Below are 24,784 nucleotides of genomic sequence, written 5' to 3'. Positions count from 1 at the left end.
CCTAAACCAGCCGACTTCCCCCCCGACCCTGCGGTGGGGTTTTTGCGGCAACCAATGCGAAAATGTTTGCAATTGCCCGAGTGAAACTGAAATTGAGACCGAATTTACTTTTTGAGCTACCGAATGAATGCGAATCTCTATCAAATTGTCTGCGGTGACGGGCGGGTTGGGGCGTTGGCGGGAAGGATGTTTTATATTCCAGCAATTTAGCAGAAATATTCGCAAGTGCCTGGCCAGAAGGGCCATCAACTGCCCGGCTGCGTTTTAAAGGGGCTTCGACATTTTAAGCTTTATGTGCATCCAGCAGATCCTTTTTCCAGCTCCTTCGCTCCCTTGCTCCTTTAGGTGATTGTACGTGCGAAAAGTCTGGAGCCTTGTACGTGCCCGAAGCCACGAAAAAGGCAACAAGTCGGACATTAAATAAACAGTTTATTCGACCATTTCATGCAATTTCTCAACTTGCAAAACTTCTAATCAGAATGGCAGAAAGTATTTTCATTTCATTTGTGGCCTCGCTTCGGTTTTTTGGGCCAAACTTTCGTTGCCCGCAAACGAATCAACAAGCCAGTGAAAAGTTGATTAAAGTTTTCTGTCAATACAACATATTAATAATGCGAAAATTAACAAAAGTTTCGTTCGCCGCTCGGGGGAAAACGGGTTTTCCGGCTTTGCAGCGGGCTTATATAAGCAGCAGTTATTAGCAAATAGTTGTCGCATTCAATTTGGGCGTGATCGTCACGAAACCAGTGTCGCCTGGACAGGATTTCGATTTGAATTTGAATTCGGATTCGAATTTCGATTGGGAGGCAGATAAAATTAGCTGACCGTCCATTCACCGCAGCTGCCGAGTGGCCTTCAGGTTCGACGGAGGCCAGAACATTTCCACTTTGGCCAGGGAAATAGAGCCGAGCTGCTGCGGAACACTGGTGCCACAGGGTTCAAGGCATAAATGGCGAAAAATAGCGAATATTTTTCACTTTTTGTGTAGCTGTAAACCCAAAGAGCCAAAGAGGAGCGGGCTCTTTCAATCAAATGCCGCTGCTGTTGCAGCTGGGAGAGCAATCAGCATTTGCAGCTTACACTGAGAAAAAATTCGAATAGATATGAAGTCTATTTTGGGAAAATTCAGTATCAGCTATATACAGATATAAGAGCCATCTCGATTTTTTTTGGGAGAAAATTCAAGAAATAGTATTTTTCACTTTCACTCTAACATTATTTAATGGTGCAAATGATGACTAATAGAGCATGTAAGAGTACCATTTATTCCTGCGTATTTTTTCCCCGTGTGCAGGGCAAACTAGTTTGACTGGTTGACACAGTTGGTGGCCAGTTGCCAAGACACCAAGATACCAGAAGGAGGAGGGAAAACCAGGGATACCGAAAGGGGGCAGCGAGTTGGCCAGGCTAAAAAGTAGTTTATGGGCGCACAGTTTTGCATTCTGCTGATGCTGCTGTTGCTGCTGCCGCTGCTGGAAAGCCAAAGAAAGGTGATGAAAAATCGCAAAACGAAAGTCAAAGACGAGAATGCAAATTTCCCTCAACACCGAGGCGAATGATGAGTTGCAGCTAGCTGACAATGACGCTCCACGTTGCACTCTGACTTTTGCGACTGTAATTTGCCAACTTGCCAGCAGCCTTTGCCGACTTTGTTTAACCTCTCGGGCGGAGCTGGCTCATTAGCCATTCGTTCCCGTATTTTGTGCCCGGTCATGGACACTGCTGCCCCGGTTGCCCAATTATAGCCACTTTCACCCGGCTAATTGCCCGCCTTGTCATGGCGAAATTCATCAATGCCATCGCAGCTCTCGCTCGAAAGCGTTCCCTGGGACCTGCGACCTTCCCACCTGACCTGCTCCTGATTTATAATTTTCCGTGCCGCGCTTGACAGTTTTGGTCTGTTTTGGTCGGATGCATTTTCTATAATTCACATAGAAAAAAATTATCTTTGAAGAAGATAATAAATCTCAAAATTAAAAGATAAATATCTAAAATAAATTGTAAAACTAAATGCAAAAAAATTGTAGACAAAATAATATTACACTTTAATATATATATATAATAAGCATTGTTCATGCTTTTTTTTATCACCTGAGTGATTTTTTCGCGCTGTGCACCATTTCGCTGTGTCCTCATTTCTCCTGGAGACGCAACTAATTGGTCAGCAAAGCAGCAGGCACTTTGCTCGCCCGTCGAGCGTTTCTCCGGTTCATAATAAACGTAGTTCGCTTAAAGTGTTGATTAGACGGAATTATATTTGAGTTTTCCAGTTTCTGAGGAAACGTCGAGGGCCCCACGCCTGAGCAGAGTAATTGCAAAATAAATGCAAGCGCTTGGCGCACGTTCGCCACTCTGATTTGCAGCGAATGTGCATAGATGCCGCCACAGGAAAGGCTCGGGGACTCGAGGAGTCCCGTCTATGCACACATGCCCGTGCACTTGAAAGTGCCAAAGGCAGCCAAATAACTGCACCTTCGCCAGGACCTCCCCCGCAGACGCTGCGAAAAAGCTGCATCCTCCAGCTAGCGCTCCTGCCATTAATACAAATGCAGACAGCGGCAGCCATTTTGTCCCGCAGCACTTTGACAGCTCTTCAGCGAGGACTCGAGTCCCCAATCCCCATGCTACCCACCCTCGCCGAGCCTCCCATCCTCACAGAATCCTGATATTGCCCCGAGTTATGTCTGAAGTTGGATCTGGCAGCACAAAAGAGTTACCCCAGTGATGTCGGCGATGTTCGTGCATTAATTAAATGCGATTTTCGTATATTGTCGGCCATGTTTGCCGGAGTTATTTTTTGCAATTATCATCGTCATCAGGATGTCCTGAACGAGGTGCACAGGAAAAAATTGAGCTATGAATGTGGCACATATAGTTTATCACAGTCCCATATTTCTTTGGGTTGCTCTAGGTGATTTTAATTGGCAATTTATTTTATTTAAATTCAAAAGAGCCTTTATTGCAAACGTTTTTTGTGGACCAAGTGCTGCAAACACTTGAACGAAACAATATTGATACAAAGAAAACAACTGCACCTCCAGTTATTTATTGTTTTTCTACAGGAAAGTACAATGCAAAGTGTAGACCAAATTAATACAGAAAGAATATAAATATTTAAAGGTTAAACTCTTCTTTTAGTGCACAAAATTAGCATTGTAAACTGAAAGCTTTTGTAAAAATATTAACTTTATGCACTTCAGTTATATATATTTTTTGGTTATTAATTGGTAATAATATTTAAACCTAATTTAATTTTTAACTTTCATTTTAAAGATTTCAAGACTTATTCGAATGCAAAAGTGTTTTTTATTGACCAAGTTCATATAACAATCTTTTAAATAAAAAATAGACTTAAGTATTTATTGTTTCTCAAGAGGAAAGTAAGCAAATAAAAAAATGAAAAATGTAATATAAAGCTACCTGTCCTTTAAATTTGTATTTTGAATATACAACATTTTATTAAGATTATTCTCGCTTAATTTAATTAAAGTAATGTAGTTTATTTCTGAAATATAATCTTAGGAGAATCTGGTTTTTTTTAGATCTTATTAAAGTAAAATCCTGATATACGCCCCTGCAGATCCGCCTGGATCCTGTTTTTCCCCGTGTGCCATTATGGTTGGCAACCTTGTGCCCACCTCCTGGCTTTGTTATCGCTCGTCTGTCTCGGTTCACGGTGCAGTGCCCCTGAAATCGGCTTAGGGAAATGCAGGGCTTACTGGAGCGCATAAGGACATTTGCATGAGCCTTTAATTTCGGCCAGCTGGCTTAGCCAAATATTTGGGGCTGGCTCCCAAACTGGGGTCGGGGGGTCCAGTGCGCCGAGCTGGAAGGGAATAGTTTAGTGCCTTCTGATTCTGATTCCGATTCCGAGTCCGAACCCCTGGCCCGGATCCGAATCCGATGCACACTGAATCTGCCAATCGAACATCATCATATTTTGCTTTCAATTTCCTCACTGTTTGCTTATGCAGAAGGTATGTATATATGGCGTACGCCGATGGGGGAGCAGAAGGGTCGCCAGTTGGCAAAGAGAAGCAGAATATTTTCATATTCATGGGCTCCGCTCGCATGGCAAAGGCAAAATTCGCATACAAATTGTTTATTTCCCACACACCCAGCACTCCCACCCCCCCAATCCGCATTTGCATCTGCATCTGGGAGGAACCCAGCCCACTCGCAACTCACAACTCCCAACTCTATTTGCCCTGCGATGAAGGCAAGCCAAGTGCAGCAGCAGCAGCAGCAGCAGTAGTTCGGCACCAAATTGAGACAATATTTGCACACGGTTACGTATACGCCCCGTTGCACGGAGCAGAGCGGAGCAGAACGGACTGGGGATCTATAAACGAGCATTTTCATGTTATTGGCTTTGCATCGGCGAGGCAGCGGTTCGGCATCAGGGCAACCACTGTAATAAAACCACGTAACAAAATGATTGCATTTGCTAACAAATTCGTGAAAATTTTGTGCCGTCGTTGACAGTTCCCAAGAACAGACAGATCGACAAAGTTTAGTTGGGGAGGCAAAGCACCGGGCAGGAAGCTCTACCTTCTATCTATAGCCATGGCAATGTGTCTCTATCTCCGTACAGTGAACATTTTTAGGGGGAAAACCAATTTGCCGGAATAGAGGGCTGGCTATCAAAGTTTTTGCAGCGCACTGATTTCCCCTTTTTTTTGGCTCCCAAAATATATCTAATGAAAAAGTTGGCGAATAAAATGGGGAATTCTATGCAAGATTGAATGTTTGCTTTGAGCCCTGGCTAGTTTTTTAAGGGTTATATGCAAATTGATGTGATGTTATTGGATTTTAAACGAAAGGTACACATTTCTATGATCTGAAAAGCTGGCATACCACATTGTACACAGTTTTGGGAGAATTTCCTCTGGCTTTTTTCGGAAGGGAATGATCCAATTTAACCATATTATATGAGAAGCTTTTCCTAGTTTTTAGGGGTTGTTATTGGAGTTTTAACCAGAAGTTAGCTGTTTCCAAAAGGAGTAAAAGTACCTATATCATGGTCAACATTTTCGGGGGGCTTTTCCCATCTAAGGATCCTTTACTGTGACCTCTGTGTGCCATCGTGAGTGTGTATTTGCTTGTTGGGGAGTATTTGCCGATGACTCATTCGCTGCAACTGCGCGTAACGGTTTAATGAGTTTTTGGCCACTCTTAGCTGAACGCCCACTTCCGCCCCTCGACCTCCCCCGCCTCCGTGTGGACCCCCTCCCGCACGCCCATGTTTGCCAATTGATTTAAGGCACAGCTCTTCGCGCTTTTTTGGCCATGAGCGTAGTGGGCTGTAAATTGATGGGGGAAAGTGGGGGTGTGCGATAGATACGTGGATGAGGCCAGCAGAGGTTTAATTGCGCATTCTGGTTTGAGAGCATGCCCCATTGAGGCATTGAAAGTCATATTGACATTTCAATGAGTCTCATTTACATTAATGCCAGCCCACGAAGATTCGAGGGGGGGCACGGAGTGTGGCAACTGTGGCTGCTTTATGGAAAACCCATCCGCCCTGTGGTCCCATTGTCCTTGTTGTGCCAGTTGTTGTTCTTGTTTGTCAGCATCGTTATTCGCGCCATTATTCCGCACCAAGTTATCTCGCACAGCGTGACTTAAAAGTTAAGCGTATTCATTATGTCCTTTGTGCCCGACGACAACAACACCTTCCATTCCAGCATCCTCATCCTTGCAGGATCCTTGGTCCTTTTGGTCCCTTTGGTCGCTTTGCCTGTTGCCTGTTGCCCACAGCCTGCCTTTGTTTTATTTACTTTTCCAATTTGTTTGTCGACGCGGTGGAACAATAAAAATCCATTTCATTGTAGCCGCAGCTCCCGCGCCAACAGCCCGTAGGCATTCTGCATCCTTTATCCCTTGCTTAATCCCCCGGGATATAACTCCTGCTGCTGCACTTACAGCAGCGCAAGAGCTCCTTTAATGCGGCCAAATTAAAGACACTGGGATTATCCCTGCACCTCCGGTTATGCCGTCGTTATCACTGGCAACCCGAGACTTCTTGACAAACTTTTTGGCCAAACTGTCGATGCTGATTACCAGGGCGAACTTACCGCTCCGCCAGTCAAACTGCTGGAGCGGCTGGCGAAAAGGATGCGGGGCACTCCACTCCACTCTGCTCCTCATGTAGAGGGGACCTCAAGTGGCAGCCACTCGCATTAATAATGCCTGAAGGGCCGGGCTGCTCCTCCACATTCGCACAAAAGTGTGCACCGCAAGTTGTAACTTCCAGTGCTCGCAGAGATACGGATGCGAACCCTAGAAACTCTATAGAGCGAGCTGCATCCACATCCACAAAGTTGGGATAATGTGGACTTTGCTATCTTTGTTGCTCGGCAATTCATATGCCAACTGTGTGTTTATTTATGCTTACGACTCTTTGCGTAATCAAGTCTATCTCTTCAGATACCCCTTTGAAAAAGGTTCTTTAAGGGGTATGCTATGTTTTTGATATAACCAGGCATATGAGTATATTCGAATTCATCTGCACTTTATTAAAAAAACAATATTTTATAAAATTATATATTAGTAAATAAATTATATTTTATAAGATAGACAATTTATTATGTGCTCAAAGATATGTGACGCTTTATATTTCTTTTGTTTTAATATTTATTTATTGAATTTTCCGAATATTAAAAAATAAATTGAGAGTGACATATATAAATATACAATTTCAAAGAGTTATATAAGAATATGATAAATAAAGAAATTAAACTAGAAAAACATATTATGAAACCATTAAAAGGTATGATAATTTGAGAATACTTAAGAAATGTATTATCACTTAAATACTTAATATAATGAGTATTAGGCTGGTATTTTCGCTGTCATATATAAGAAAGAGGAAATTTTTCATATAACAGAATATTTTATAGGATTTAATTATAACATAGAACTAAACTTAGTTTAGTTGTCTGTATTTTATTAAGTTATTTGTTTTCTCTTATCTTAATTTACATTCACCCCAAGACATGACTAAACTATATTTACCAAGTGCAACTAAATGGCATGAAATACATATGCAAATGTTTTCCTGGTGAATTTCTCAGCAGGCCAAAGCCAAAGTATTCACTTACGCAAATCACACAAAAACCGATTCCGGCAGAGTTCAAATCCCATTTAAAATGAGATAACAGGCAAGACGAATGTGTATTTGATATTTTGGCAAAGTAAACTTTTCCTAGATTTACATGTGGCTGCCCCTCCACCCCGAACTCGAATGTCTTGCACAACATAATTTTCCGGCATCGAGTTTGGGAAATGCCGCAGTAAAAACAACAAGGAGAGAGGCCTCCTGGCCATGGAAAATGTTTGGCCATGATGTGAGTTGCCAAATGTTGCACGGGCACAAACAGTTTGTTTGTCTTAATCGCAGTCAACAATCGGAGCCAGAATGGAAATGGAAATGATTTGAGCCTGGCCGTGGGCTAATCACTGGCCATCTGTTGTTGTTTGTTTGCCGGCAAATTATTTGTCATTGCTGCTAATTAGGCGTTGTCTTTGGCCAGCAATTGAATGGTAATGGCAGCCTTCTATCCCCGTTCTCCATCCGCCCCGTCTGGTTGTTATTCGCCTGGAAGGTGTGCAAACTGGATCTGGCACAGAGTCTCTGATTAATGGATTAGGTGCAGATTGCTCATACGCCCGGTGTGATGCTGGTGGATGGCGAAAGTCATTACATATTGATAATGCCCGGCCATTGTCTCGACTCTGACCCACTTCGCTGCGTATACACTGGCACCCCCTGTTCTTTGTCCTTCGCAGCATCCTGTATCTCCTGGATACCATCTATCTCCACACCCCCTTCCCCATATCATGTGACGGTAGCTGAAATCGCATTTAGTGCTCTGCCGCTCCTTGTTTGTCTTAGTCATTAGCAGAGTTGATAGCTGATGGCTGAATCCCTTCTCTTTTCTCGGAAAATCCCACCCACTGTGCATGTGCATCCGAATGATCCGATTCATTGACGGCAGAGTGCCTCCTTCCCACCCATTTGACAGGATTATCCATTATCCCCTGTCGGGGGCCCTTTTTCAATTTGCTTAAATCGCCCGGCTGCCGGATCGGGAGGATAAATCACTGGCCATATTTCATAGGCAGGACTGCATAAATTCCCCATAAAAATGCGACTCCAATGCGAATTAAATCGCATTAACATAATCAACTTTACAACAACTATAAAAATAAATTCAATGGGATTTGCGCTCGACTGCCGACGATTCGTTTCAGATCCTCCGGCTCCTTGTCACAAAAGACACATGGTATCCGGGAATAGAGGCCACGGGATAGGGGCTAGGGGTAGGGGCCTTCAACTAGGAGTCTCCGTGCAAATGGATGGACTTGAGTAAATGTGCTAAAAGCTCGAGCAGCCAGGAACCTCGTATAGTGGCAGCACATTTCCGGAAGAAGTAGCGCCAATGGCAGCCATTGTTTTTCTGATTAAGCGCTGCCATATGTTGCCTTCCCCTATCGCCACTTACCCCTTGGTGCACTTAAAGAAACGGGGAGGGGAGCATAAAATTAGCGAGGCTTCTGTGATTTTTAGGACCCATAAAATGTGGTTTAGAGGCAGTTTCAGTTCAGTTTCAGTTTTTATTGAAGGATATAAAAGAAAGTAAATCAACTTAGTTTGTTTTGTATATATTTTGTAGAAAATTTATGGCTAAAAACTATTGTTTTCTTAAAATATCCTTTCTGGCCCTAATAAGTAGGCAACATATTAAACTTTCTCGATTTTAATCTTTTAAATATTTCTTGATCGTTAAAGCTAACGATATTTATTTAAGCTTTAACAAATCGCTTCCTTAAAATATCCTACTAGCCCCAATAAGTAGGCAACATATTTTAGAAAAGCAAGGAGCTTCATCTTTTTCAAGGCACTTTACTTTAAAGTTGTTGGATCAACTCAAAAACCCTGTAAGGTTCAGGAAATTATTTCTCGCAGTGCACTTTCAGTTGTGGCTTCTCGCTGAGAGCGATATGTGTGAGCCGCAACACACAAATTTAATTGCAAACAGTGCAGCACAACAGCGGCGAAGGCAAAGCAACGAGCACGATGACAATGCCACAAAGGAAAATCCGCAAAAGAGAGTGAAGTAAAAGCTTGTCAACCGACCGACCCACCCACCCCGCACTTCCCCATTTATCACGAGATTTTCCCTAAGTGTTCGCTCTGCATTTGAATTAACTTGACGGCAAAAGTTAAACTGCTAGCTGCAACGCACTTAGATCCTTCTGCCACCGTACTCGACCCGTATGCACAGGGATATGTGCGGTTGTGCAAGTGAATCCTGCGAGATCCCATTTTAGCCCGCTGCCCCTGGCCGCCTCACTTATTCATGCCCTCATTTCATTTACGCATTTCGTTTGTCATCCTTTGTTTCCTTTGGCGGATGCGGCTCCTGCTGCTGCCTCTGCTGCCGGTGGCCTGCCGCCCCCCGCACGCTGTTTGTCCTCCGGATTGCGCAATTAATGCGAGGAGAGGATGTCGCTTCGTCCTGGCTGTCCAGGACCGACATCCTTTGGCGCGTTGACATCTACTTAAAACTTCCCTGCTGGCTAAGTGGGCAATCGATCCGGGAAGCGGAGTTCAGCTGAGTTATGGAGGGGCTCTTCAAGTGGAGCATGCTGTTACTACTGCATTTGCCGAAAATTGAGAGGCCTTCGCCTGAACTTTTGGCTCGAAACTTTCCCGAATTGCGAACTGGGTAGCCGAAGCTCCAGTTAGAACTTTTTCACTAATTCAGCGATTCTTCTGCCATTAATTAAGCAATTCCGGACGGAAGGCAACTCGAGCGAATCCTCCATTGATTTTGTGTCAGGCTGGGGGAAACTTGGCTTAGCCGGCCTGCTAAATTAAGTGGGAATGTCAAGTGGCTGCTGTTCCGTTGCCATTGCCGCTCGGACATAAATCTCCGCCCTGCGATACGCGCTAATGGAGCGCGAGCAGATCGCCGGCGGCGGAAGCTCTGATTTGCATTTAAATGCGAGTCCCACGGAATGCACAATGCACAGTGCTCCTTTGAAACCCAAATCCTTTTCCAGCTTTTCGCCTGCTTCGCCGATGCTGGGATGCTGGGATGCTCGGATGCTGCACTTCCTGTACTACTTGTTTCGCCGCTGGCACACTTTTAATTTGTTCGCCATGTTGCAAGTCAAGTTACCCCTTACCCTTTCGCCGGGTTCTAGAACACTAGACAAAACCCCTTTGCAGTATTTTGATACTTGATATTACAATAAAATTGCTTAATAGTTCTTTTTTTATGTTTGTGTCTTTACTGGGGATATTTTCTGGCCTTTAATTTGTTATGCAGTTAACAGAGTTTATGATGCTTTAAATAAGATTGAAATTTCCAGCATACGTAAAATGATATGTTTTTAATTTTTTATAATACTTGGTATTTAATATGTCTAATTCAGATATCTATAAGTCTTTGTTTTGTTTTTATGTAACGCTCAAAAAGACAAATCATGTTTATTTAACCTTATGATATATCTATCTTTTATACATTTTTATAATGGTATATTATTATAATATTATTTCAATAAATTAAGATTTGTAATTAAGAATGTAGGGTTAAGATACAACCTTAACATTTCAGACTCAGTTTTTTTCTAGAATTCTTTGAGTTAGTTGTATAATTAAATAAATTTTCAAGCATGTATTTCAGTTCTCAAACTTATTTCCTAATTTGAAAAAATATTACTCAGAATTTCTAATACAAAGACTTGCGGATTTTCCGAGTGCAGGCATGCCAAACATTATTCGACGCTCCTTTTCCACAGTTTTCCATATGCATTGCTTTGGACAATGTTATCGTTTAAGCTCAATTGCATTGCTTTTCTCTGCTTTCCCTGGTTTGTTTGTGTTCGGGGGGCTTTGGGTGGCTGGCTGCATGGGTATTATGACTGGGGGAGGGATTAGGGGGTGGCTTTCGGTCAGAGGTTTGCTGGCAGTTTGCATTTGTTGCTGCTTGTTGCTTTTCCGCCTTCGGCGAAGAACGAGTGCAACAGCATCAGCAGCAGCAACAATGCGAACTTTTCTTTCTTCGATTCTTTGGGCCATGCTCTCTGCGCTTTCCCCATTTGAATATGCCTGTGTGTGTGTGCCGTTGTTCTGCCATGTTTCTGCTGTTGTGGAAACTTTTGTCTCTTGTGCCGCTTCCGCTGCAATGGCTGCTTCCCTTTGTCGTCCTCGATTGCATTTTCCATGCTTAACAAAGGCCATTCCAAATGGTTTTCGCTCGTGCAAATTTAATTGGTGCCCGGGCGAGTGGAAATTAATTTCCCGCCATCCCAAAAAGCACTTTCACTCGGGGCCGAGTGCAACGTCTGGCATTTGCCACTTGGCATCTGAAATATGTACATATGAACGTAACTCCCCCGAGGATTCCATTCCACACACAACCCAAAATTACGTATACGCCGGGTGTGGGGTTGCACACTACAACTACTATACAACTAATGTGGCCTTAATGCAGTTTGGCGCTCACACGTCGCGCCAGGTGTATTATTTTATATTATGTTGCTCTGTTTAGCTCGTTTTCCTGCCATTTTCATTTGCTCTTCTCAACGAGGAGCGTCTAGACCGGAGACAAGCGCATTTCCGGCACGCTAGCTGCTGTCCTGCCGTCTCGTGTCCTGGCAGACAATGAATTTTATTGCACTTCGTGTCCTCGAACTGGCTAATGTCTGCCTGGCACGCGACCGCCTTATCCTGGCCACGAATTTATGGTAATTTCGCAGACGCCAGACGGCTGACAGTGAGTCCCTTGGATATTTGCCACTTGATTAAAACAAAACAAGCAATAATATTAATTCGCCCCAAAGGGGAAATCACTCAGCCAAGCCTCAGACGAAATTCAATTAGGTTCTTATGGCTGGGAAAAAATATTTCCCTCCTTCAGCAAATGTTGATCAATTTTCATTAGCCTTTAAGGATATTTTCCACTTTGCTGCTGGCTGAAAAAAATCCACAAAAAATCAGCAAAATCAGCTCTTGCCTGGGGACGCTCATTAGAAGACGCTGAGATGCCACGCCCCAGAAAAGCCGCAGCGGGCGGGTCGTGATAAATTTCCATCAAGCTTTAAGTTGACACGTTTCTTGTTTCCCCAACTCCCAGCAACTCCCCCTTCTCTGTTTGCATTTCCCACCCCGTCTTTGAGTGAGAAAAGGAATCCGGAGAATGCGAGAACTTTGGGGCTGGATAATATTTCAGGTACACCTTCCCAGGATTGCGCTACTTAAAAAGTTTCCAGCTGCCAGAGTTGTTTTAGGGGGCGGCTGGGTGTCTCGTAAAGCGCCAGTGTTTATGGCCAACCCTTTTGCCTGGCCTGGACACTCGCATTTCCCAGTGTTTCGCCGGTGTTGGTTTCACGTGGGAAATATTTGCCTGGCTTCCGGCTTCCCTACACTTTCATGCCCAGCCAAAATTGTGACAGCCCCCCCTGTCGAAGCCCCACATATGGCACCAATGTGTCCCTTTGCGTCATAACTTTGAATTACGATTTGCCGCTTGGGGTGGCAATAAAACAAAATGGCAACTTGTAATTGCCATCCGACTCGGTGACGCATTCTTAATTAGCTAACGAACTGCCAAACTTCGCAGCACCAGAAGACCAGAACTGCAACTGCTGCAGTCGCCAAAAATATTAATTAGTTGGGCAAAAGTAGGCGAAATGCAGCTGGCGTTGTTGGGCCCTGCCTTTTGCTTACCAATTGTGGGGACAGGCAACGTGTGAAAATTTAATAATTCCATGTTTGCCGGCAGCGCCGCCTGTTTCAGGCTTGACGAACCATGAAAAGCGTCTGCCCCCGGTGGCCAGGTGGAAACTGCGGCTGTGCGGGAAAGTGGAAAGCGGGAAAAGGGAAAGGGGGCGTGTCCCACCAAAACAATAACAATAATAAAGTCTGGGTCTGGCACACGTCTGCGATGAGCGCGGCCAGGCTGAAATTTTAATTAAACATTTTAACACTGCAATTAACACGGCGACAAGCGAGGCGCAGCACTCGAAACTGCAGTCTGGGGAATTTCTCAAAAAAAAAAAAACCAAAAAAAAAAACAAACGAAAAGCTAACAACACAGGATTCCCTGCTAGACGTAAGTAATGACTCCTTGGGAATGCCAGCTCTCGCCCCTTAAGACCCGCAAACATTATAAACAGTCCTTTAACCCTTTCTCCACATAAATGGAAACACACATTTTTATAATGGTCTTTTGGCGTGGCAACGCTTTTAATTGAAAGTCATCTTAAACTCACCTAAAATGGTCCATATTAAATAAAATTTGAACACATGTCAACATTTTTTAAATTAGAGTAAACAATTTAAAAGCAAAGAGCTTTCGTCTATAAATCTTTTTAATATTATGTAAAAAGCTTTCATTTATATTTAAAAATAAGTTCTAGAAACAAAAAAACATCTGTATAAAAAAGCGATTACTTTCTAACGAGCTGAAAGTAACTGAGTTATAAATTTATTAGTCATAAATTAGATAAATAGAAATTAACTAAGGAACCTTTTAATAACCACTCTAATAGCTATGGTTTTCAATTTTTCAAATTAAAAAAGAAAACAGAGAGAAAGGTTTCAAAGCTCGATAATGCAGAGATCCAAATCCAATTCGATTTTAGTCCCCAGATAGGGATCCCACGTATGTCAGTCATTGCAGGTGCTCCATATGCCATATGCCATCGCCATGTGCCACACTGCGTATACGCAATGCTGGACAGTAGCAGACATGGGGATTTGGCAGGACGTGTCCTTCATGGGGCGAACGTGCGAATTATCTGCATCGAAATGAGCAGCACAATGGGCAAACAGTTTAGTTGCAGCTCGAATGCCAAATGGAATTCGACACGACCCCTGACCTTCGCCCCCCATTTCCACCTGAATGACCTAAGCCCCTCGGGCTCTGCCGAATCGCAATTTTCGGACGCCATGAACTGGCGCTCGGACGTGTGCGACTACCTTCAGTTAATTAACGAACCCAAAACGCTCGCCAAATGGCCATTAGAGGGACATCAAATCGAATTTCATTAAATTTTCAACTCCATCGACCGAACGGCCCGAGGGTGATGGTCATCCGAGCTCCGGACAGTGTCACTTTGTGGCATTTTGTTGGCTGCACCAGCCCGGCTCGTCGCTTCTCGTCGCCTGATTAAGCTGTGTACTCCATTTCGCCGAAATGTCAAAGGGGGCCGGGAAAAAATTGCTTGCCAAACAAAGCGCCAAAGAATCCCGAAAAAGATTAAATTTCATTTCATCTAGCTTCATATTAGCTAGTCTTCGTGGCGCAGGAAAATTAAATTAAAAATGCTACCCGCTGCCTTTGAAATTTGCGAGAGCTTTCGGTGAAGGGTTTTTAATTAAGTCAAAGGCAGCATTAAAAACTGCGAAAACGGAAAATACCTCACATACTTATTGCCTAGTCCTCTTCACTTTGGGCAGAATTATGAATATTAAGAGATAGGTTCCCTTGCTTATAATTGCCTTTAACAAGTGTGCTTTAATGAATTTCTGAGACCCTTAAGGCTGAAGAATAAGTTAAGTATCTTATAGTTAATGATTCTATTTAAAATCTGTCAACATAGTATTTAACATATCTTTTTGTTACCAGCTAAAATATACCCAAGCGATCTGTGGTTCCCAGTTCGTAAAAGCAAATTAAATGCTAAATATACTTGGCTCCTGGCAAGTGTTATTGAAACTCTTAAAGTTGAAATAATATTCAGTAAGCCCGGTCAACAATAGTGCTTGTTTTCTTTTTTTGCGACTCTAGGAAACCTTTAAAAGCACACTTTAAAATGTGGCTTATTTGCCACCCTTGATGATATATTTTTCGAAGCCTCCCCCAAAAAACATGGCCTATTTTGAAGGGCAAACTCAATTACCGCCCACTTACTCCCTGAATTTTCTCTCCCCTTTCAGACAGATGGCCACGCCCACAGCACCGCCCACCGATGATAATTGAATAGGAGCATTAATTGCACTGTGGTTTGTTGGTTCTCGCACCACACCCACTCACACACACACATCTTAAACCAAACACACACATCGACCGTAAGAGTCATGCAGATGGGGCACTCCCCTCGAAGGCCCCTGGGCCTGGGGCTCCTTGTGCTGCCCCTGCTCCTGGTGCTCCTGATGCAATCAATTCTCGTCGAGAGCTACCTGATTATCGTGCACGAGGACACGCCCCCTGGCACCGTCATTTTCAACGCCTCCGTCTACAAGCTGGGCTCCGAGCGGCACTACAAGATCAATGCCCACAAGTCGGCGAACTTTGTGCACCACCTGGTCTCGGTGAGCCACAAGGATGGGCAGATTCAGCTGAGGAAGGCCCTCAAGTGCGACGGCATCTACTACCCCAATCTGTTCACCTTCTATGTGGACTCCACCTCCAATCGACTGAGGAGCATAGACTATTACAGCCTGCCTGTGAGGATCTTCGTCTCGGGGCACAGCTGCAACGAGGACAGGAGGATTGAGCAGGAGCTGCACCACCATCACTACGAGGAGGAGGACAACACGGGCTACTCGAAGCGCAGGAGGAGGAGATCCACCCAGGAAATAATCCAGCTGGATGGCAATCAGCTGGATGGCAATCAGCTGGAGCAGGCTTTCCGCCAGAACAGCACGGAGTTCCGAGCCGGGGATCTGATCTTCGGCGACAGCTTCGACAATGAGATGAGGCACAGGATACTCAACAGGAAGCGGAGAGCAGTGGGCTCACCGGATCCGCTGCACCTGCAGCCCGCCCTGCACCGCCGGATCTCGGATGCCAAGCAGTGGATCTCGGAGACCTATGCCTCCTATGCCATACACACCACCGACAAGTGGAACCAGATCTGCCTGAGGCGGTCGCAGTTCATCAACAGCCTGAATGCCTTCCTGCCGCGCTCCGTTTGCCAGCACTGCAAGGTGAGTTTCCTGGACGTGAACGACGAGCGCTTCGCCATCGAGCACCAGAGCCGGGATCTGGTGGCCAGCAGGGATGTGTGCATCGCCGAGTCCATGTGGAAGGTCAGCATCACCTTCAACATTCGGTGCGACCGAAGGGATATCGTGGACTCGGACCACCGGCTGAAGATCGTGTACCACCATCAGGAGTTTAACGACACGGATATCGCTCGAAGGGTGCGAAGGGAGCTGCGGAATCAGTCGCCCTACTTCGAACAGGCCCTCTATGTGGCCTCCGTCCTGGAGGAGCAACCTGCGGGCGCTGCGGTGACCACTGTGCGTGCCCGCGATCCTGAGGATTCCCCCGTGGTCTACTCCATGGTCTCTCTGCTGGACTCCCGCTCCCAGTCGCTGTTTAAGGTGGATTCCCGGACTGGCGTGGTCACCACCTCGGCCAGTCTGGATCGAGAGCTCATGGACGTGCACTACTTCCGTGTGGTTGCCACCGATGATAGCTTTCCACCGCGATCTGGGACGACGACGCTGCAGGTGAACGTCCTGGACTGCAATGACCACAGTCCCACCTTCGAGGCGGAACAGTTCGAGGCGAGTATCCGGGAAGGGGCCACCGTGGGATCCACTGTCATTACGCTGCGGGCCACCGATCAGGATATTGGCAAGAATGCGGAAATCGAGTATGGAATTGAGGCAGTGACTGGTGAGTTAAAATTACCTGTTTACAACTAAATAAAAAAAGTATTTAAGTGATTGTCGGCTTGACTCATAAAATAGTTATTGTTACTTAATTCATAAAAATTTATTTTAATAATTTTAAAAATCTCTCCATTGAAATAATGCATTGCAAATGTGAACTACTATATATATATATATATATATATATATATATATCTACTATTCGAAGAACAGTATTATATACTTATACACGATATTTTTGATTAGTAACTTTGCTCTTCTATAGTACGATTTATGCTTATAGTTATTTGGAAGTTTGACAATTTTACAGAAACATATTTTATACAGAATAGTTGCATAACTATTTTCATCGGTTAATTTGACCAAGAACATTTTCTGCGTGTTTTTTAGTTGGTTTCTTCTACCTCTATGAAGCGTATCTAATCCGTTTTAACTCTGTTCCTTACTCAGATGGCGCCGGCTTGACGCAGGACCAGGAAATGCCCATCTTCCGCATCGACTCCCGTTCGGGCGTGATCTCGACGAGGAGCAGCCTGGACCGGGAGACCTCGGACAGCTACCACCTGTTGGTGACCGCTGCGGACATGGCATCAGCCCAAAGTGAACGCAGGACGGCCACAGCCAGTGTCCAGGTGAAGGTCCTCGACGACAACGACAACTACCCGCAGTTCAGTGAACGCACCTATACGGTCCAAGTGCCCGAGGATCAGTGGGGTGGCAGCGAGGACAACACCGTGGCCCACATCCGAGCGACGGATGCGGATCAGGGCAACAATGCAGCCATACGATATGCCATCATCGGCGGGAATACCCAGTCGCAGTTCTCCATCGACTCGATGTCGGGTGATGTCAGCCTGGTGAAGCCGCTGGACTACGAAAGTGTGCGCAGCTACAGGCTGGTGATTCGCGCCCAGGACGGAGGCAGTCCCTCCAGAAGCAACACCACCCAGCTGCTGGTGAACGTCATCGATGCGAACGACAATGCCCCGAGGTTCTACACCTCGCAGTTCCAGGAGAGTGTCCTCGAGAATGTCCCAGTTGGGTATAACATCATTCGGGTGCAGGCCTACGACTCCGACGAAGGTGCCAATGCAGAGATTACCTATAGTATTTCGGAAAGGGATGACAACTTTCCGCTGGCCGTGGATCCCCGAACCGGTTGGGTGCAGACCATCAAGCCACTGGATCGCGAGGAGCAGGGTCGCTTTGCCTTCCAGGTGGTGGCCAAGGATGGTGGTGTCCCTCCCAAGTCGGCCAGCTCTTCGGTGGTGATCACGGTGCAGGATGTAAACGATAACGACCCGGCTTTCAACCCAAAGTACTACGAGGCAAATGTGGGAGAGGACCAACCACCAGGCACTCCAGTTACCACAGTCACCGCCACAGATCCCGATGAGGATTCCCGCCTGCACTACGAGATCACGACGGGCAACACTAGAGGACGCTTTGCGATCACCTCCCAGAACGGAAGAGGACTCATAACCATCGCCCAGTCACTGGACTACAAGCAGGAGAAGCGCTTCCTGCTCACTGTGGCGGCCACCGATTCTGGAGGACGTTCCGATACGGCCACGGTGCATATAAACATTACGGATGCCAACAACTTTGCTCCTATCTTCGAGAATGCTCCTTATAGCGCGTCTGTATTTGAAGATGCCCCTGTGGGCACCACCGTTCTGGTGGTATCCGCCACCGACAGCGATGTGGGAGTAAATGCTCAGATCACCTACTCCCTGAACGAGGAGAGCATCAATGGATTGGGCAGTCCGGATCCCTTTTCGATCAACGCTCAGACGGGTGCGATTGTGACGAATGCCCCGCTGGATCGGGAGACCACCAGTGGATACCTACTCACGGTGACGGCAAAGGATGGGGGTAATCCCTCGTTGAGTGACACCACCGATGTGGAGATCGGAGTGACGGATGTGAATGATAATGCCCCTGCTTTCAAGAGCCCGCTGTATCAGGCTTCCATTCTGGAAGATGCTCTCGTGGGAACCTCGGTGATCCAGGTGGCAGCCAGTGATCCCGATGTGGGGCTCAATGGACGGATCAAATACCTGCTGAGTGACCGTGATGTGGAGGATGGTTCCTTTGTAATCGATCCCACTTCTGGTACCATTCGCACGAATAAGGGTCTGGATAGGGAGAGTGTGGCTGTCTTTCATCTAACCGCCATTGCCGTGGACAAGGGATCACCACCGCTATCAAGCACCGTGGAGGTGCAAATCCGTTTGGAGGACGTTAATGATTCACCACCGACCTTCGCCTCAGACAAGATCACACTCTATGTGCCAGAGAATTCGCCGGTGGGCTCCGTGGTGGGTGAGATCCATGCCCACGATCCCGACGAGGGCGTCAACGCAGTGGTTCACTATTCCATTATCGGCGGAGACGACTCCAATGCGTTTTCCCTGGTCACCCGACCGGGTTCCGAGAGAGCCCAACTGCTGACCATGACGGAACTGGACTACGAGTCCACCCGCAAGCGATTTGAGTTGGTGGTAAGGGCAGCAAGTCCTCCACTGCGAAACGATGCCCACATCGAGATCCTGGTCACGGATGTCAATGATAATGCCCCAGTGCTGCGAGACTTTCAGGTGATATTCAACAACTTCCGCGATCACTTCCCCAGTGGAGAGATCGGAAGGATTCCAGCCTTCGATGCGGATGTGAGTGACAAGCTGCACTACAGGATCCTGTCGGGAAACAATGCCAACCTCCTTCGCTTGAACAGTAGCTCGGGAGGATTGGTGCTGAGTCCCCAGCTGAACACCAATGTGCCCAAGTTCGCCACCATGGAGGTGTCCGTATCCGATGGCATCAACGAGGCCAAGGCCATCATGCAGCTCTCGGTTCGCCTGATCACCGAGGATATGCTCTTCAATTCGGTGACGGTGCGTTTGAACGAGATGACCGAGGAGGCCTTCCTGTCACCCCTGCTAAACTTTTTCCTGGACGGACTGGCTGCCATTATTCCCTGCCCCAAGGAGCACATTTTCGTCTTCAGCATCCAAGATGATACGGATGTCAGCTCACGAATTCTAAATGTCAGCTTCTCTGCTCGACGACCTGATGTCTCCCACGAGGAGTTCTACACGCCGCAGTATCTTCAGGAGAGGGTCTACTTGAATAGGGCCATCCTTGCCCGCCTGGCCACCGTTGAGGTTCTGCCCTTTGACGACAATCTCTGCGTGCGGGAACCCTGCCTGAACTTCGAGGAGTGTCTGACTGTCCTGAAGTTCGGCAATGCCTCCGAGTTCATCCACAGCGATACGGTACTTTTCAGACCCATCTATCCGGTGAATACGTTTGCCTGCTCCTGTCCCGAGGGATTTACTGGCAGCAAGGAGCACTACCTGTGCGACACGGAGGTGGACCTGTGCTACTCAGATCCCTGCCAGAACGGAGGAACCTGTGTGCGGCGCGAAGGGGGCTATACGTGTGTCTGCCCATCTTCGCATACTGGCTTGAATTGCGAGACTGGAGTGGGTCAACTGCGTCCTTGCCCCTCGGAAACTTGCGAGGGTGGCTTATCCTGCCTGAGCAGTTACCCCAGTTCCCAACCTCCGCCATACACGGCCACCTGTGAGCTGAGGGCACGCTCCTTCGGACGCAACTCCTTCCTGACCTTCGAGAGTCTGAAGCAGAGGCATCGCTTCAATCTCAAGCTCCGCTTTGCCACCGTCCAGGAGAATGGATTGCTCCTCTACAATGGAAGGTACAACGAGCTGCACGACTTTATTGCCCTGGAGATCCATGAGGGTCATGTGAGCTTCTCCTTCTCGCTGGGCGACCACAGCGAAAGGGTATCGGTGATGCAGGAATCCATGGTCTCCGATGGGAAGTGGCACCAGGTGGAGGTGGTCTACCTGAACAGGACTGTCACCTTGGTGCTGGACGATTGCGACACGGCCATTGCTCTGTCAGGACAACTGGGGGACAGGTGGAGCTGCGCCAATCGCACCACCTTGAAGTTGGACAAGCGTTGCTCCCTGCTCACGGAGACCTGTCATCGCTTCCTGGATCTCACGGGACCATTACAAGTGGGCGGACTTCCCCGCATCCCAGCCCACTTTCCTGTTGCCAATCGGGACTTTGTGGGCTGCATCTCGGACCTCCGCATCGACGATCGATATGTAGATCTCAACTCTTACGTGGCGGATAATGGAACTCTGGCGGGCTGTCAGCAAAAGGCTCCACTTTGCCAATCGGAGCCGTGTTTCAATGGTGGCACCTGTCGCGAGGGCTGGAGCACCTACTCCTGCGAGTGTCCCGAGGGATATGCTGGTAACAGCTGCCAGGACAATATCCCGGCTCCCTGGCGCTTCTCAGGAGATGGCAGTCTCAGCTTCAATCCCCTCCTGCGACCCATCCAACTGCCCTGGACCACTTCCTTCTCCCTGCGAACGCGTCAGAAGGAGGCCTTCCTGCTCCAAATCCAAATCGGACAAAACAGTTCGGCGGCGGTTTGTCTGAGGCAGGGGGTCCTGTACTACATTTTCGATGGCGAACCCATGTTTCTGGCCGGTGCCTTTCTCTCCGATGGAGAATGGCACAGAGTGGAGATTCGCTGGCAGCAGGGCTCTGAAATCCACTTCTCTGTGGACTACGGACAACGATCTGGTTCGGTGCCCATGTCGCAGAAGGTCCAAGGACTCTATGTGGGCAAGATAGTAATGGGCAGTCCGGATGGTAGCATTGGATCGGTTCCGGAGGCATCTCCCTTTGAGGGCTGCATCCAGGATGTGCGCATTGGAGCGGGTCAGTCGGTTCTCTCCCGCCCAACTATCCGGGAAAATGTGGAGGATGGCTGCGAGTCACGGGCCCAGTGCCCAGATCACTGTCCCAATCACTCCTCCTGCCAGAGCACCTGGGACCATTCCACCTGTGAGTGTGATGCAGGCTATGTGGGTGCCGACTGTGCTCCCATCTGCACGGTGAGACCCTGTGCCTCTGGGGTATGCAGGGCCAATACCAGTTTATCCCGAGGATACGGATGCGAGTGCAACAGCAGCTCGCGACATGGGGACTACTGTGAGAGGGAACTCCAGCAACCGTGCCCCGGAGGCTGGTGGGGAGAAAGGGTGTGTGGTCCGTGCCGATGCGACCTGGCCCAGGGCTACCATCCAGATTGCAACAAGACCAACGGGCAGTGCTACTGCAAGACAAACCACTACCAACCGCCTAACGAGACCGCCTGCCTCTCCTGCGATTGCTACTCCATCGGCAGCTTCAGTGGAGCCTGCAACCCGCTGACAGGTCAATGTGAGTGCCGCGAGGGAGTTATCGGTCGGCGATGCGACTCCTGCTCGAATCCATATGCCGAGGTCACCCTCAGTGGCTGCGAGGTGGTCTACGATGCATGTCCGCGCTCCTTTGCCGGCGGCGTCTGGTGGCCACGTACTCCTCTCGGTGGGGTGGCCATCGAGGGATGTCCCGCGCCGGCTCGTGGAAAGGGACAACGCAGCTGCGATGCCCAGTCGGGAAGTTGGAACACCCCGGACATGTACAACTGCACCTCGGAGCCCTTTGTGGAGCTGCGGCGCCAGCTGTCCCAGCTGGAGAAACTGGAACTTGAGCTTAACTCCTTTGTGGCCATCAAGATGGCGGAGCAGCTGAGGAAGGCCTGCGAGACGGTGGACAGAAGAGGTGCTAGCAAGGATCAGAAGGCACCGGGAAGTGGTCGCCCCAACAGGCGGTACAAAATGGAATCCTCCTTCCTGCTCAGCAATGGCGCGAATGTCTGGTCCCACGAGCTCGAGATGGACTACCTCTCCGATGAGCTGAAGTTCAGCCATGATCGTCTCTATGGCGCCGATCTCCTGGTCACTGAGGGTCTTCTACAGGAGTTGATCAACTACGAGCTCATGCAGAGCGGCCTGAATCTATCCCACAGTCAGGACAAGTACTTCATCAAGAACCTGGTGGACGCGGCTAGTGTTATTTTGGACAGAAAGTACGAGGCGGAGTGGAGGAGGGCCACGGAACTGATTCAGAGGGGTCCCGACGATCTGGTGGATGCCTTCAACAAGTACCTAGTGGTTCTGGCTCGCTCCCAGCACGACACCTACACCAGTCCCTTTGAGATCGTGCAGCCCAACATGGCTCTTGGCCTGGACATTGTGACCACTGAATCACTGTTCGGCTATGAGCCGGAGCAGCTGAGTGAGTACCATCGGAGCAAGTACCTCAAGCCGAATGCCTTCACCACCGAGAGTGTGGTGCTGCCCGACACCAGTGGCTTCCTGCAGCACTCGGCTCGCCAGCGTCCAGTGATCAGCTTTCCCAAGTACAACAACTATATCCTGGATCGCAGAAAGTTCGATCAGCACACTAAGGTCCTTGTACCCTTGGAGATGCTGGGGATAACTCCACCGGATAGCGATGAGATCTCACAGAGTGGACGGAGAGGAGGAAGCCATGACCATCGGGCCATCGTGGCTTATGCGCAATACAAGGATGTGGGTCAGCTGCTGCCCGATCTGTACGATGAGACAATCACTCGCCGCTGGGGTGTGGACGTGGAACTGGCCACTCCCATTCTCTCCCTGCAGATTCTGGTGCCCTCAATGGAGAGGGACACTCAGGAGATACAACGCATGGAAATTCCACCCAGGAAAATCTCTTCATCCTCATCATCTTCTTCTTCTGGTAGCACAGAGCAACAGTTTGTGGAGGTCTTCGATGTGCCTAAAGCTCCAAGCAGCAGTAGTGAGCAGCAGATTGAGGATATAAGGATCACAGCCCATGAGATTCCACCGCCAGTTTCCTCAGGGGAACAACTGGAAGCCTCGAGTGGTGAAGACGGTGAGGAGCGGGAACCACACATCCGTCTGAATCTCGACGACATTGAGTTCCATGGCAACTCCGGCGAGGAGGTAATATCCCCGGATTCCCCTGAGGTGCTTAATCCAAACTACGAAGGCGTCAGTTCCACGGGAAGCGATGAGCAGCCTAAAGGCGAAAACGAGGCGGTTTACAGGGATCGCCGTTTGGTCAAACGGCAAGTGGAGGTCACTTATCCCTCGGAGCAAATGCAGCAATCCGAGCAGGTGGTCTATCGCTCCCTAGGCTCGCCTCATCTGGCGCAACCCATAAAGCTGCAGATGTGGCTGGATGTGGATGCCGCCCGCTTTGGACCCCGCTCTAACCCCCAGTGCGTCCGCTGGAACTCCTTCACCAATCAGTGGACTCGACTTGGTTGCCAGACGGAGATCCCCGACTTTGATGGAGACTTTAACCCGGCGACACAGCCAGCGATCCTGGTAAACTGCAGCTGCACCCATATATCAAGCTATGCTGTGATTGTGGATGTAATCGATCCTGAGGACATCCCGGAGCCCTCGCTTCTGGTGCAGATCACCTCTTACTCGGCCTTTCTGGTTTCACTTCCCCTGCTGCTGGGAGTGCTCTTGGCTCTGGCCCTTCTACGTGGTCAGCAAACCAACTCGAACACCATCCACCAGAACATCGTGCTCTGCGTCTTCTGCGCGGAGCTGCTCTTCTTCGTGGGAATGCAGTCGCGCCGGCAGCTCCTGGAAAGCGAGTTCCCCTGCAAATTGACGGCCATCTGCCTGCACTACTTCTGGCTGGCGGCCTTCGGCTGGACCACGGTGGACTGCGTCCATCTCTACAGGATGCTCACCGAGATGCGGGACATCAACCACGGACCCATGGGCTTCTACTTCGCCATGGGCTACGGCGCTCCAGCCATCGTCGTCGGACTTTCCGTTGGCGTTCGGGCTCATGAGTACGGAAATAGCTTGTTGTGAGTATTACTTTTATTTTTAAAAATATCTAAATAGATGCACCGTTAAAAATAGAAAACACTGTTGCGCAAAATTTGTAATAAATTAAGTTACAGAAGTACATACATACATAATTACATAATGATTAAAGCACACTTTATGATTGACTTTTGTTTTCTTACATTTCAAAAGATGAATCCGATCCTAAAACAGAATATTGAACAATTGTTGTATAAATTAAATTAAATGTTTTGTGTTTAGAAAAAAAAAACAAAATTGGCAAGTTTTTTGAATTGGGTAAAGATCAGATTCAAAGTATTAAATTGTGTCTTAACTAATAAATTTTAATACCTTTATTTTCTTAGTGCAATATTTATGGCCATTTACTAAT

The 24,784-nt window shown here is 47.7% G+C and overlaps 1 protein-coding gene across 4 annotated transcripts in view; it reads left to right on the top strand.

The window, feature by feature from the left end:
- Window positions 1-24,784, top strand: part of LOC108036357 (protocadherin-like wing polarity protein stan) — a 51,702-nt gene that overhangs the window by 21,285 nt on the left and 5,633 nt on the right. For all 4 annotated transcript variants that reach the window (XR_007763943.1, XR_007763942.1, XM_017112433.3 and 1 more), the window contains exons 3-4: window positions 14,957-16,646; window positions 17,093-24,413. Coding sequence is in view for 2 of the 4 variants with exons in the window: in XM_017112433.3 (XP_016967922.1) it covers window positions 15,098-16,646; window positions 17,093-24,413 (8,870 nt within the window). In the remaining 2 variants the exon portion in view is untranslated. The remainder of the gene's footprint in view (window positions 1-14,956; window positions 16,647-17,092; window positions 24,414-24,784) is intronic.

The sequence above is a fragment of the Drosophila biarmipes genome, chromosome 2R (genome assembly GCF_025231255.1).
Source record: "Drosophila biarmipes strain raj3 chromosome 2R, RU_DBia_V1.1, whole genome shotgun sequence".
In the NCBI taxonomy this organism is placed as follows: Eukaryota; Metazoa; Arthropoda; class Insecta; order Diptera; family Drosophilidae; genus Drosophila; species Drosophila biarmipes.
This window is presented reverse-complemented; position numbering and strand designations above follow the sequence as displayed.